Source organism: Lycium ferocissimum, chromosome 4, assembly GCF_029784015.1.
Source record: "Lycium ferocissimum isolate CSIRO_LF1 chromosome 4, AGI_CSIRO_Lferr_CH_V1, whole genome shotgun sequence".
Lineage (NCBI taxonomy): Eukaryota > Viridiplantae > Streptophyta > Magnoliopsida > Solanales > Solanaceae > Lycium > Lycium ferocissimum.
The window spans coordinates 32,668,358-32,683,819 of record NC_081345.1 but is presented as its reverse complement, the minus strand read 5'-3'; the positions used below and the strand labels follow the sequence as shown (position 1 = coordinate 32,683,819).

The following is a 15,462-nucleotide window of genomic DNA, read 5'->3' as shown; positions in this document are numbered from 1 at the left end:
TAATTGTACTACAACAAATTAAATTGCAGAATTACCTTTTAATTTCTTGAAATAGGACAGATATGCAATCAAAACCTACTATCTGATTAACAACTTACTTTTCACTAGTGGAAAAAAAAGAAGGAAAAAAAAGTAATTCCTTTTTCTTTTTCTAACTATAGGGGGGGTCCTTTTGAAGTTAACAGCCTACCTTACTTATATAGCATTATAACGTTAACCAGCACACTAAGTACTTCATTATTGTGCAAAAATTTGTTCATTTGTGCAGTGTAATCTTGTTCAAATTCGTGTTAAGCCTATCGAATCGACGTGTCAGCTTGTATCGATACCACATGGCCACGAATTTGCCATACCTTTTTATTCTTTTCCTTGCCTTAGCAATATGGCATGGTAAGATTCTAACAATATTTATTCTTTCCATAAAATTGTAACTTATCCTGTAAGATTTTTCTCTGGACATGAGTTAGGTTTCCCATCAAATTGCTTCAGTCTTTCATTTTGATGTGGACACAGAGGACTTTAATGTCATTAAGAGATCTTTTCGAGCTACAAATCTGATTTGAGTTCAACCTGTGACCTTTATATGCTCATAGATATCATCGTTCAAACGGAAGACTAACAAGACTTTTCTCATAGAATATCAGATCAACAACAGCAGACTTCTAGTTCAGTTAGTGTTGAGAGGATACAAAAGAGCCGAGTCTGTGAAAGGCTTCTATTGTACATCTATGGGAGAAGAATCGATTTTTCTCCAGATAGATATTGGTTAGTCACACTAAGCCTTTAATGTTTTCCCCTAATTATTTTTTGAATTTCAATTTCATGAATGGAACTTTCAAGTTGGATATACCTAATTGTCTACACAGCTATCGACATTTATCTATATCGTAGCATAGCATAAGCTAGAAATAATGCATACAAGAAATGTTACACTTATAGCTAGCTCCTTCTCTTGATTAATTAGCTCTTTAATTCCTTTAAGTTCTTAGGTAGCATAACTTGCAATCTAAGTAAAAGAATCCACCTTGTGGGAAAGAGTAGCATAGATATTATTTTTTGAAATTCACATCAAGAAAAATTTATACTACCCTCTCTAACAGATATCATTTATCTTCTTGTTAATTTTTTGTTGAATTTCTGTAGATCAATGATGAAGAAATCAAGTTGATCATGAATTCAAGAAAGAAAGAATCTTGTGGTGATGACACCAACAATAGTAAAATATTCTCAAGGACTACTCCATCAAGTTCTTCAAGGCAGTCATGGGCAGGCAGCTTTAAAAATCCAAGAATTGTACGCGTATCGCGTTCCTTTGCCGGGAAAGATAGGCACAGTAAGGTATGCACTGTAAAGGGACTAAGAGACAGGAGAATTAGACTTTCAGTGCCAACTGCAATTCAATTGTATGATCTTCAAGATAGGCTTGGGCTGAGCCAACCTAGCAAAGTTGTAGACTGGTTGATAGATGCCACTAAACTTGATATTGATAAGCTTCCACCTTTGCAAATGCCACATCCATCTCTTTCTCACGTGTTCAATATGAAAGATCAGGGAACAAATCATCAAGATTTTGATGCTACTTTGAGAGAAACAGGATTTGGAAAAGACAAGTGGATTGCCACAAATGAGCAAGAAAATGCTACTAATATTGGTTGTGTTCCACTACTTTCATCACAAAGTAGCAATTTCTTTCAATTAGGAAATCATCAATCTTCTAATTTACCTGCAGGCATATTAAACAGCAATTTTCCCCTCAATAATACCTATTGGGAACCTAATTCAAACTTGTCTTTAGGTCCATTTGCAAATTACCACTCCTTTTCAGCATCACAAACTGATCATCATCAAGAGTGCCAACAAAATATGTCTTTTCCTCCAGGCTCTCAACTATATTTCTGTCCAACTGCTCCAACAATGTCATCCAATATGTCTTTTCCTCCACAACTTAATCCCCAGCTCAACCACTTCCATTTCATAAACTCAAGTTCACAACATGTCCATCCGAATTCGATCATGCCAACTCTTCAGTTAATCAGTTCCCAAGTGAAATCCTCCTTCAGTCTGAATAAGGGGCTTAAGTCACAAGAAAGTGATGATCATGACAACCATAAAGAAGGCAGTGATCCTTAATTAGCATGGATCAGAAGAAATTTTAGTGTGCCACATGGAATTGAAGCTGCTATATATATGTCTTGAATTTGTTTAGAACATCATCAGCTATGCCTTGGAAAGACCCATGCTGCAACAAATATAAACTTGCTACAATATTCTTGCTTCACAGATTATACAACAATACAGTAAGACATGATTGTTCTATCTCTTTTATGTTTATAAATTTTATCTATTTACTTCGTGGAACACAATATAATATTGATAGTCAGAGTCTATGTTCTACCACTACGTGGTCAATATATATTATATTAAAGTTTGTAGCTTCTTAATTTCTTTCTTTGAAATCTGGGGTGGGTTGGGCGGCTGGTCCGGTCTTCCTAGTTTTTTTTTTTTTTGGTTGGTACGGAAATATAATATGTTAGAAATATAATTTTGAATATTTTTAGATTACTAAATGAATGCAGTTTGAGTTATTCATGTGAATTTTAGCACTCCATATTTATATGATTAGTGCATATATAGTCTTTATGTTATTTAGGTGCATGCTTGGTGATATTCATGAGGGTGTGAAAGTATTTAGTAATATTGAGTTTAGAGTTATATACAGTACTTTATTAGCTAGCACAGATAAAAACCCTTTTTGTAATTTTATTTTGTAAAATTGGAGTTTTTTCTAATAATATTACTGTGCTTTGTGTTTATCTCCCTTTCCCATCCTTTTTGTGTGTTATTAGATATAGGAAGGACCGACCTAATATTGGAACAAGTAGCATCAGAGGGTTGGTTCGATCGGAGTAAAGAGAAATATTTGGCAGTCTCCATTAAAGGTATATTTCCGAGGTTAAGGACTCATGGAGAGGCCGACTATTTGCAAAAAGAAAGTAAATCCTACTAGTTAGTAAGAAAAGAGCCGTCTTTCGAGAAAGCGTTAGTCTTGAAAGAGTTTACAAGATAGGAAAATAAGACAGAGAAATATTCAGTCGGTTAGGTTTGGAATAGCCAATGTCAAAAAAAACATATGGAGAATGAATTGTCAATAGTTAAGATTATTTCTTAGATATAAGGCGTGTTCATCAAAGAGTGATGTTGTTATCCTTGGGATGAAATAATTGATCATGTTATGTTTGAAGGTGGTCTCAACAAATCCTATAGAATTTCTAATCTGAATGATACAAAAGAGAGGATATAGATTCAAGTTTGGCAGAAAAGAAACTTGAAAAAGAGTAGAGATGATTGTTGTTAAAACATTTCTTAAGATTGAAGAATTTCAGAAATTAATGGGGAGTATTAGAAACATAATAATTTTAAATATTTTATTTTAGATTTACTAAGTGCATTTACTTTGATGTTATTCATGTGACTTTAGGATATTTATGTGATTAGGTGCATAGCCTTTATGTTATTTAGGTGCATTCTTTTGTATTTTTAAGTTGGCCCAGTTCATTGTGAGGGTTTAAATGTATATAACAATATATTGAGTCCAGAATTATCCTTAGCTTTAACATCTATAAAACGCCTCTTTGTAAGAGTTGAGTTTTCCTAATTAATGATATGAGTGGGTTTTATGTTTTATGATTTATGAACCTAGCTAATATTTCAACATAATTCTAGTATTCTTATAAAAGTTAGTACTATCAAAATATACCTAACCGTAGTCAGTGTCAGTCTAACAAAAGTATATAGTTCCAAATTTCTAAAGCAACCTCTTGGCTCCTTTCACTAAAAGTCTGCAATTCTGTTTGGCTCCGTGAAACTGTCATACTTTTCTTTCTTTGGGGCATTTATAGGTAAAGTAAAAACTGAGCGGTTTGGACATGAGTTGAAATCATGAGATGAAATCATATTTGGACATGCAATTTGGATTTCTTAAGTTGTATTTTTTCTTATAGACATAAAAACCCCACAAGTTGTGAAAACTGTCAAAACTTTCCCAATTCTTATACAATCTTACGAAACGAGCAAGTCATAGTTCATAATAAAATTAATACGCTACAAGAAGGCCTTTCTAGAAAATACAACATCAATTGATCAAACTTTAGTTCAATAACAAGGAAAATTTAACATGAATAGTAATGTAACTACACTTTAATATAATCCTCCCACATGGTCCGAGCATAAATAACGGTTGGTAGATGTTAATGAGGTTGGTGGGAATAATTGTTAAAAATATCTACCAACTTATTGGTCTTTTTTTTTTTTTTTACAAAATATAAACTTATAGATCAAGTTTTATATTTAAAAATTTTGAAATCATGATTTGAAGTCTCAAATCATGCCTTTTTGGATGATTTGGGATTTTATCAAATGAGATGTCCAAAAGGCTGATTCCATCTCATGGCTTTGGAATCATGACATCATGACATGAAATTGCGATGTTCAAACGCCTACTAAGGGTTACTAACTTCTTTTAGCAGCCATACGTTATGACCCGATGGAAATGGTTTGACCATGTTTCTGCATGAAACAATTTAACTTATATTAGGTTCAGACCCATTGTATTCCATTAGAGTTACTTGAATTTATTTATTTTTACTCTCATCATGGTCTTTTCTATTCTACTTTGTGCAAATAAAAGTAATCTCATGCGCCCCACATGTAGAGCTGGATTCAAAACTTAAACTTAATAGATTCATCAACATTGCACTGAACTAATTAGCTGTTAAAATTAAGTTAAGATTTTAGTAGCTACTTACACACACACAAAAACTTAGTGTTTTGGTGAGGTAAAGACATTTGGTTCCCCTCCTGTTTGTAATTCTCTGTTGATCAATGATAGGCTGACGCCACCAGATGGCGTAATTTAAGATTATATGTATGGAGTAATATACTTCATGTCAAAGTCTTCTCTCAGTCAAACCAGAACATTCACCTGAAACTGAGGGAGTATAATGCCTAAGTACTTGAGCATGCATAAACATGCAAAGTTAACTTCGTTGCTTTTGATACCTGAGTAAAGGAAGTGTTTTTTTTATTTTAAATTAACCAAGATTTGACAGAGAGTTGCATATTTCCTTTTCTCTTAAATAGATTTGACCCAAATTGAAGTATCCTTTGTCATATGTAAAACAAAGTCTATATATATTGCCTCTGGGTTTTGTAATTGCTTACGAACACTAAGCTCTCTACTGAATTATAACTTGATAGTACTGTAGTACGCGTAAATAAAAGTACAGATCTGAGCTTTCAACTGACTTTGATAGCAGCACAGTTCTCATAGCTAATTATAACAACAACAACAACAACATACTCAGTGTAATTCCACAAGTGAGGTCCGGGGAGGGTATAGTGTACGCAGACCTTACTCCTACCTGGGGAAGGTAGAGAGACTATTTTCGAAAGACCCTCGCCTTAAGTGCGGCAAATGAGAAAGAAAATACATTAGTGAAGAAAACATGGCAACTAATAGAAAGCAGTATAGAGCATTCAGAAAAAGGAACAACTGCGACAACTAAATAATGCGAGAAACACAATAAACAACATATGGTAACAATAATGTAATCAAAAGCAAGAAGCTACGAGCAGTGACGGATCCAAAATTTTAGATTCGTGGATGCTTAACTTTTTTAATGTGTACGTAGTTACTACCAATCACATAGTAGAAGTGCACAAATATTTGAACACGATGGTAAAAAAATTAATGAGAAAAGTCATATTAATATAATGGACGCATGGACCGTGAAATTGTGATGAAAAATGCAACTGGAAAGAAAAAACATTTGTTGGATTTTCGTATTTAGAAAGGATCGAACTTTGGAGTACTCCTTTTTTTTCCTTTCTTTGCTATAGAGAATAAGGTAAAAAATTTTAAAAAATAAAAATTGAATAGGGGAGGGTAAAACAGAAATTAAAAAAAAAAAAAACGTAGCATTGGGTTAAAAAAGGCGGATAATAGAAAGAATAAAAAGAGGACCTAATTAGGAGTGGAGCACACAAGAAATAAAGTAAAAAAGACTTGTTAGGAGTGAGTTTTGAACTCTCAACCCCTCACACCTCATTAAAGCCTACAATATCACTTCTTAACCAAAGGACCCATTTGACCTTTTATTTGCTAGGTGCTTCTTGACACATTATACGGGTTTGCTTAAATTTTTTATATAACTACACATACTCTGAGTTTATTCAATGGGTGCTCAAGCACCCAATTTTTACATGTGAGTCATAAGTGTGATATATGCATGTTTGCATGATGTAGTCTAACTCTACATAGGCTCATCAACTACTTTACGGTTTCAGACTGCCAGTAATGAGTTTCTTTTAAAACATGAGCAGGGCAATTTTAGGCACTGTTTTTGGAGCACGTGAACACATGGTCTCGCTGTAAAACTAGGTATTTTATGTATATATTTTCTAAAATTAGTATAATACTACCTACTAGAACACATACTACAAAAGATTAAACGGTGCACTTGGTTGAAAGTTGAGTTATTTACCTAGGGGACTACGGATTTAAGACATTTTTTCCTTCTTTTTTTTAGTGGTGAACCCATGTTCCAGAAATTCTAGATTCGCCTCTGATTACCTGAGTCACCAAAAGAAAAGAAAAAAACAATTAATGCTTGTCTTGGTTTGTCTAGTCATGGCTGGGTTAACTAAACCTAGCAGCTCCTATGTTCTAAAATAATCTCAACTACCAAAAGTTGTTGTGGGGGCCGTGGGGTTGGTAACCAGTAAGTACTCAACAGGAGGTTTCGGATTTGAGTTTTGAGAATGGAAGCCTTTGATAGGTTTACTTCATAATTGGATTTACGGCCAATTTGAATTAATCGGCCCGCGTACATTATGTAAGAATTAATGCATACATGATACATTACATATATCGAAAAGAACCCTAGAAAAGAATGAGAACCCTAATGATTCAAAGGATCGTTTACATGAAGACGATGCTGTCATGGAAACGAGAAAAGAAAGGTTACCAAGTCTTTTCCGAATAATAATTCTTCTAGAGTTTTGGGGAGCCTCGGCATAATGGTAAAGGTAGTAGTTCTTCGCCGCCACCAAGCTCACGGGTTCGAGGCGTAGAAATAACTCTTGCATAAATGCTATAAAGGTCACAGTACGATAGTGTCTTCGTGGTTCGACCCTTCCCGAACCCCCCCGCACATAAATGGCCGCAATGTTAACCGGGAAAGTTCTTTTTTTCTTCTCTAATTTAGGCTCCATTTACTGACAATGTAAAAAATGTTTAATGAATCAGATCATTCATAAAACAATTATAAGTAATTTTCTATAATAAAAATTAATCGAAAACCAAATAAAAATGGTCATTCACTTACTATATAACATGTAAAAAATCACTGATAGTTTAAAAAATTATTACTCCACCGTTTGTGCGTGTATATATCAATTTTTCTTCCGTGACAATGGGTGAAAGGGAAATGAGATAATTAAGCTATGGTTCGACAGTGACTTAATGCAGTAGACTCAACTATGAGCATGTCACTAGATCCAAGAAATTTTAAAGGAATGGTCACAGCATTATTTGCACTTTTTGTAAAGCAGCGAAAGGTTTCTGTGGTCCTCATACAAGAATAAGAAAAAATAGAAAAATCACCAAATTAAAATAACTTAGGGCATGCATGTGATAAAAGAGATAATTTGAGTCTATTTTGGAGGCTGTGGACCCATCATCATATATCCATCTACTAAATGAAACGTAACATCTCACTTTTCACTGAACCTTCTGTTAAGTCCTGAATTATTAAAGTGCAGAAGCAGTAGGAAAAAGTTATAACAGATCATACAAACATATATATTCCATCCCATATATATAGGACCAAGCTCGCATGGTTTCTTTAGAAAAGGTTACTAACTACACCTTATATGTAACGACCTTTTTCTTACAAAAAGCTAATAATGTACAATTTTGGCTGCACATCCAATACGATGAAAGTGCATAAAGGTACGTCATTGGCTGATCTAACATGAAAGAAGTTATCCAAGTTTAAAGTTGTCCCTCTCGTGAAATGAGAAAGTGATGTTGGTTTATTTGGTCGAACCAAATTCTGGAAGGGAGCAGAAAAAAGTGCCAAAACAGAATAGCCCCCGGCGAGGATCGAACTCGCGACCTTTCGCTTACGAAGCGAACGCACTACCACTATGCTACGGAGGCGGCTTATACTTCGTACTGATTTTTCCTTTTTTAGAGATGTTCAGCAATTAACTCACATTCAGGATTGGCTTTGGAGCAATTGATTCTAACAAAAGGATTGTAATGTTGACAGCGACCAGGAAGTCGAGGAAAAGAATTCTTTAATTTGGCCCTTCTCAGCCACTATTGCTGCTTGTATTGCTGGTCTATAACGCACCGGTCTGTTCCTACGGAAACTTAAAAAAAAAAAAAAACTTAATTTTGCTTTTACTAATAAATATAACCTGCTAAGTAGAAGAGATGTTTAGTCGAACTAGTAACCTCTACTGGTTTAGTAAAGTTCTAACATGCTGAACAAAGGTCGATACCAGTGAATTGTGTTGGACTTTATGGATGCATTAAGAAGCTACTAGTATTAGAGCAAAAACAAATTCTCGTACAAATATCAGTAAAGAATATTTCTGTTACCCATTGTTGCATCCAAAAGAAAAATATCGGTCTGCATGAGCACAAGGACTAGTACAAAGTTTACAACAGAAATGCATGGTCCCAAGGACTAGTATAAGTATACAGCGAAAACGCATGTTCTCAGGGATTAGTACTATTATACAACAAAAACAAAACTTAGCCCTAAGATTTACAACTTGCTCCCCAAATAGTTTATAGCTGGGGCAGAAATAACTAGACATATTTGGGTTAGGGATAAGGTAAGTATATATGCAAAATCTGTTTTTAGATGTGCTGGCTACAAAGCAAAACCAAAAGTTCTATGCTGTTGCCTGTATCCAAAAGCTATTGAGCCAAATATGATACAAAAAGACACCCGTTGCAGAAATCAAGGCTTCCATCAGTGTCGACATTTATAAGTAGAGAATTTGTTAGCACGGCTTTCTTGTAAATACGCATCAGCTGCAATAACCTTACGATAGTAACGCCAAGACGCGTTCTTTTCAGTGATAGGTCGTTGACCAAATGGATTACTCTCCACATACTTTTGAACATTTTCTGCCATGGATAATCCTTCAAGATAAACACGCAAATCACCACCAGGCCCTGCTATGGATAAACAAAATGAATTTCATAAACAGTATGAATTGGACAACTACTCTTTATATCATGCATAAACAGAGGGTAAATGTCGATGACAGACCAAAATCCCTACACCATACATGATAGGAATGACAGACCGTTAAAGCGGTCATATAAAGTAAAATCGCTTTAATTAAACATAAAACTGGAAGTATGAATTCCTGGAACTGTAAAGCGAGGAATTATCAACAACAACTTAAAAGGCTTGTACAAAGGAAAGCACAAAAAAGAGTTCAGCATCAATATGCATGATTCATCCGAAACCATACATGGATACTTGCGATGTCCAACCATTACCAGTCTCTCAATGAAGAAGTCCAAGAAACAAATTTCACAATGGACATGCCTGGCTTACCTAACACTGTACTTGCGATGGTTTTACAAGGGAAAGCGCGCGCACACACACATAGTGGGAGAAAACTCACCTAACGAGTCATCTTTCTCATCCATGTAGTGGTATGAATTTGGAAATATTGCTGTGTTTGGCTGAAAATCAGAAAATACAAGTTGAAACTCAATGAATTTTTGTCATGCAGTAACTTTGCCAGGAAGAGGAAAGGATTAAACTCACTGGATTACACAATGCTTTGTGAGGAGAGTCGTCCAATAGAAGAGTGTTCGACTCATCAAATTCACCTCTCTCCCACGGAAGATCCGGTTCATAATTATCCCACAACTTTTTTAGCTTCTTCAAGATAATAGGCTTGCTCCTCCTTTTCCCAACAACAGGGAAACCTGTATCAGTGCAGTGGGACTGATCCTGCATAAGTAGTTTCAAGTTTGTTTATACTACTTTCAGATGGACAACTGTAAGAGGCAAATAAGAAACTAAAATAATACAAAGGGGAAAAAAGTAGGCTTTTTGTGATTAAAAAGAAGCAGGTTGGAAATTAGCAACTCTTATCAAATACATCATTTATACTCTCACAAAAGGAAACTAAACGATTGAACGAAAGAGTTAGCTGTTTATCTTTTCTCAGATATTGGAAGGTCCACATCACACCCAGAACTTAATCAGACATATAAAGGGAAGGGTGACCAATGTTGTATAACGTGAGTCCCGAAAGGATGACTTGAAAAAAACAGGCACATCAAGCCTGAAAAGCAAATTAAATAATTGAATATAATGTTAATTTGCACAGAGAAAACATCGTATAGAGTGATTCTAAATCTACCCCAACAATTTAGAATCCTAGAGCAGTTCATTATTGAATCTGGAAATGAGCAGGAAAAGATTGAGACTCGAATTGATTCATGAATTAGAAATCCATGCATCAGAAGAATGACAAAGCAGTGCAACTATCAAGCCTCATAATCATATAGATTAACTTTTCAAACCACAATCTATGGATGTCTCTGAGTTTAAGCACGACTGAATATCCTTCCTTATACAGTCAAATGATGAAGAATAAATGGATTTGGAATCCTCATATAATATTTGAGATAAGAAATATACTATGTGTTCTTAGACCAACAGGACCAATATAACATAATTCATGTTTTCTCAACTTGGATCTGATTCTAATTCCAAGCAGCTATTTCCTAGGTGCCCAATGCTCTCCGGATTTATAAAACCATGCATTATTAATCCATGCCAACAGATCAGAAATATAACTAACTGTCACCACGCACATTCATTGCTGCCTTTTTCAACTGATATTAAAGTCCAAGCATCACAAGACTTTCTTTTTGTCCTTTGCTTCAAACACCTAGAGATACAACTAGCACCAGGTCAAAAAAAAGTATCTGAGAAGCAAGAAAGTCTTACCCAACAAAACAGCAACTTTTGCTTGGCATCTCCCAACAGAAAATCAAGAACCAATTCCATATTTCTCCTGAAAAATTTTCAAAACATACATGGGCCACATAAAATCATATGAGTCCATATCTAAACTACCGAATAGTTTCATATCTAGTGATATTAATAAAGTCACTATGGTGAGGAAACAAAGTTTGAAGAGTACTTGATCCTTGATGACCATACACCTACATGGAATCTCTCGAAGCAGAATTGCAGAAAATCGTCATGGAAAGGCCTTTTGAAAACTGGTACAGCAGAAAAAACCCAGTTAGCAACTAGGAGGAAAAGTAAAAACGAAAAGTGAAATACAAAGTTTGTCCAACTCCACCTGCTTTCCCTGATACAATGATACTCGCCTCCAAACTATATGGGACGTATCGAAGTGGAACAATATCAGCAAGTAATCCATTCACATCAAGTACAAGAAGCTTTTTACTGGAATGTGCATTAAGCGCTCTCCCCAAGGGAGGGATGATACCCACATTTGTGATTTGGCTCTTCTCAGCTACAAAACCACTCGCTCTTGACTGAGAAGGACTATCTTCAGTTGCTGATTGTCTTTCCCCATTCAAGGGTTCATTGGTTGTGATAATACAATGAGTGTCACTGGAGGCCCTAAGATCACATGGCATTGCATAACGCGAACTCTCTTTAGCGAATTCAATATCATATGACATATTCACGACAGCGTCTGTCTCGTTTCTCTTCTCCTGCTCAGAACTTTCTGTCTTGGAGTTTATTGGAGACTCATCCTTGATGGAAGCCACTGAACTGTTGATGTTCCCTTTCTGATTATCATCCTGAATTGTTTCCTTTTTATTCCATGTTTCACTGCATGAACTGTCACCTGCTGCCTTCTCTAATAACATTTGTTGCACACCCATCAACAAGGTACCACCTCCGGCAGTGACTTCTTCAGGCAAATTATTGGAGTACGATATAGACACTTGGTAGCGATCTGAGCTGGTGGTTGTTTTGTTTTCCGTAATTGGGAAAGAGGAGGTAGCATTCGTCGTGATAAATGGTAAACTGCTTGCAGGAGCACTAGAATTCTTTCTCCTCTTCCTGGAATAAGTTATCAGCATTTCCAGTCTTGGGTATATTCGTAGACCCCTCCTCTCAATTGCAGCATTGTTGACACCACTTTCAGAAGTCATACTATTGTCTACATTAGGAACTGCCTCGTTCCGGTTTTCAACTTCAGAGACAGATTTTGATTCTGAAGTAACAAAAATGTGACCCTTAGAAATGTCATTGCACCTATCACTACAAGTTTCAAGATCACAATCAGTACCAGACTTAGAGGGATTCTTCCGACTAGTTTCTTCTACCCCATCGCACGTATTCTTAGGCGGACATGCCCCTATCTCACTACTGCTGATCACCAGATCTCCTTCATAGCATGTGTTAACTCCCATCTCTGAAGTTCTACCTTCATCTACAGAAGCAGCATTTTCCTGTTCACAAGTAATTACATTATTCTCCAAGGAATTGGACTTGCTGTTCAGAATGCTTCTTTTTTTCTTTACCTTCCATGCACTCAAGTCCTGAATGCAACTTCTTACTTGTGTACTTGATTTCATATTGTCAGAAGACAATATATGTGAATTATTTTCTTGATTCATGATCCTCGCTGGAGCTCCTAAACACAAAGCATTGATCCTCCTATTTTGCTTGTTTCTTATTCTTTCTGACTGCCGAGGAATGAAGTCATCAACATCTTTGTTATACTTTCCTCTGCTAAAAGAAGCGTTGCTGTTCAGCTTTCTCAGTTTAGTACCACTCTTCTTACTCTTCTCAGTGTCCCAATAGTCTGGAGCCCCAGGCGCAGGCAATGCCTGGACAACAATCCTACTGCTATGCATCTTTTTCATTCGATAAATGGTGAAACAACATTAACACTTATCAGGCAGGTCCTGTGATGATACAAAACCAAATTTAAGTGAAAAATATCAGGCTATAACTGAAGAATCTTAATAGTGCATTTTCCTAATAAAAGCGGAAGCATGAAACCAGTAGAAACTTTTCCACATAATTTCCATGGCCATCTAAAGTGTGGCTACCGTAGTCATTAAAACCAACTTAGTGGCAGAAACAGGTAATCACAAATACGCAGAAAGATATAACTTGAAAACAAACTACACTTCGGAAAACAGCAATATATTCACTTACACACTTTCACAATCACAAACATTTTGGCCCCTAATTATCCTCATAATCGTCCTTAGTACTTAACAACTGTTTACATTCCCGAAAAAGGGGGAAAAAGCAAACCAAGGGTGTGGCCTAGTGGTCAATGAAGTGGGTTAAGAACCATGAGGCCTCAGGTTCAAATCCCAACAGAGACAAAAAATCACCTACATTTCTTCCCATCTGTCCTAGCCTTGGTGGACAGAGTTACATGGTACCTGTTACTGGTGGGAGGTGACGGGTACCCCGTGGATTTAGTTGAGGTGCGTGCAAGCCGTCCCTAACACCACGGTTATCAAAAAAAAAAAAAAAAAGGGAAAAGAGCAATATATTCACAGGCACAAACAAGTTGGTCAACCCCCAAAACAGAGTAAGCTCTGTCAGCTGGTTATAGATACTGCAACCATATTCAGTTTCTAGCAGTCACATTCCTACAAACAGATGAATGAATACAAATGGATAATACATCACATTCCAAAAATGAGGCAATGCCTATGTATATTTAACCTAGAAAACTCAAAAATGGATTAATCGAAATACTAAACGTATCAAGAAAAAAAATGAAAAAGGGCATTCTTTTTAAATATATTTGAAGCATATGAAAGTATACCTAGTTGAATGTGTTGATGATGAGATATAGAGAGAAGTGAAAAATGGGTTCAGTGAATCTTGATATTTTGAGTAAGAAGTGCAAGGACCAGAGATTCATAAGATGGACTTTCTTGGATACCCGATCCAAGGATTTGAATCATTTGGGGATTCGGATCCTTCTAAATTCCGACCAATCTTATTCTTATCCACTTTGTCCAAATATTACCCTTTTTTCTAGGTTTAGAAATCATAAAAAGTACTTTCCCGTCCACTTTTACTTGGCCTGTATACTAAAAACTGATGTTCACTTTTACTGTTTAGAAAACCAAGAGATGGTTTCCCTTACTATTAATTATTGAATTGGAAACTTTAATAAATTGTTAATATATTCACAACTTTTAGAGTATATTTGATTGATTTCAATCATTAAATGACTTGGTATTCCCTCCGTTTCTAAATAAGTGGTGTTTTAAGCTTTTCATTTTATTTCAAAATAATGGTGCTTTAGAATTTTAAGAAAAAATTGATCTTATTCTTTCCAAATTGCCCTTATTTATATAATCAAGAATCATTAAGTAGCTTTTTCTAGGAAAGAGGTAAAATTTTATTGGGATAAGTTAGTAAAAACACTGATTTTTTAGGAGTGAACAATTTCTTAAGGGGTGTGGATAAATTAAAAATACCACTTGTTATGAAACAGAGGGAGTAATAATTAAGAGTGATATAATAAAATTGTCATTTTATTTATGCCTCCTTAAAGGCTGTCAAATTAATCCAGGATAAGTAAAAGTCGACGGTGGGAGTACAATTTTAAATAGGTATAAAAATTGAAAAAAAAAAAAAAGATCACGTATCAGATGAAATCCAAAAGCAAAAAATCTAGAAAATTTGACTATACCAAACTTAGCATTATAACATTTTTGCATAAATTTCTATCACATAATTGGCCAAGGAGGACTAACACCGCATCAAATGCTTGTATCAAAAGCTTTACAAATTGTACACATAATGAATGTTTGTACCAAAAGCTATATAATTTGTACACTTTATACAACTATTTTTTTATCCCACATGGACATGTGTCATAGTACTTAATAATTATTCTCTTCTCATGTATAGACGTATGCACTTTAATCTTAATTTCCTGACATATTTATTTTCTCCGTGCATTTTTACTTGTTTACTTATGACTTTTCACGTTCTTTCTGAATATTTATTCTCTTCTCATGTATAGACTTATGCAGTTCAATTTTAATTCTCCTACACAAATTTATTTCCTCCGTGCACTTTTACTTGTTCACTTTTGACTTTTCACGTACTTTAAGAATTAATAAATCCCACGTGAATATATGTCATAGTACTGAATATTTATTGCACGTATGCACTTCAATTTTAATTCTCCGACACATATTTATTTCCTCCGTGCACTTTTATTTGTTCACTTTTGACTTTTCACATTCTTGCTGAATATTTATTCTCTTCTCATATATACATGTATGCACTTCAATTTTAATTCTCCGACACATATTTATTTCCTTCGTGCACTTTTACTTGTTCACTTTTGACTTTTCACATTTTTTAAGAATTAATA

The 15,462-nt window shown here is 35.1% G+C and overlaps 2 protein-coding genes and 1 non-coding gene across 4 annotated transcripts; 1 reads left to right on the top strand and 2 right to left on the bottom strand.

The window, feature by feature from the left end:
- Positions 1-244: 244 nt before the first annotated feature.
- On the top strand, positions 245-2,441 carry LOC132052362 (transcription factor TCP5-like). The gene is made up of 2 exons (XM_059443867.1): positions 245-765; positions 1,144-2,441. The coding sequence occupies exon 2, from the start codon at positions 1,171-1,173 to the stop codon at positions 2,128-2,130; it is 960 nt and encodes a 319-aa protein (XP_059299850.1). The 5' UTR covers positions 245-765; positions 1,144-1,170; the 3' UTR covers positions 2,131-2,441.
- A 5,708-nt stretch (positions 2,442-8,149) lies between these two features.
- TRNAT-CGU (transfer RNA threonine (anticodon CGU)) lies at positions 8,150-8,221 on the bottom strand. The gene has a single exon. It is a non-coding gene; the product is annotated as a tRNA-Thr (tRNA).
- Positions 8,222-8,708: 487 nt separating this feature from the next.
- On the bottom strand, positions 8,709-14,047 carry LOC132052361 (uncharacterized). 2 transcript variants are annotated; one of them, XM_059443865.1, is made up of 7 exons: positions 13,891-14,047; positions 11,419-13,006; positions 11,254-11,335; positions 11,058-11,124; positions 9,861-10,049; positions 9,715-9,775; positions 8,709-9,256 (listed from the first exon to the last, which is right to left on the bottom strand). In XM_059443865.1, exons 2-7 carry the CDS (start codon positions 12,962-12,964, stop codon positions 9,048-9,050), a joined length of 2,154 nt encoding a protein of 717 aa, XP_059299848.1. In that variant the 5' UTR covers positions 12,965-13,006; positions 13,891-14,047; the 3' UTR covers positions 8,709-9,047. The 2 variants fall into 2 exon arrangements, with proteins under 2 accessions (XP_059299848.1, XP_059299849.1); XM_059443866.1 differs by having other exon boundaries at positions 8,709-9,253.
- Positions 14,048-15,462: the final 1,415 nt, after the last annotated feature.

What these genes read in the sequence shown, in the direction of transcription:
- LOC132052362 (XM_059443867.1), top strand. Translation starts at nt 1,171, where the DNA reads ATGAATTCAAGAAAGAAAGAATCTTGTGGTGATGACACCAACAATAGT.
- LOC132052361 (XM_059443865.1), bottom strand. Translation starts at nt 12,964, where the DNA reads ATGAAAAAGATGCATAGCAGTAGGATTGTTGTCCAGGCATTGCCTGCG. An exon ending in GTATGGTCATCAAGGATCAA is followed by an intron (nt 11,125 to 11,253) that starts GTACTCTTCAAA and finishes AAAATTTTTCAG; the next exon opens with GAGAAATATGGAATTGGTTC. An exon ending in ACAAAGCATTGTGTAATCCA is followed by an intron (nt 9,776 to 9,860) that starts GTGAGTTTAATC and finishes TCTGATTTTCAG; the next exon opens with CCAAACACAGCAATATTTCC.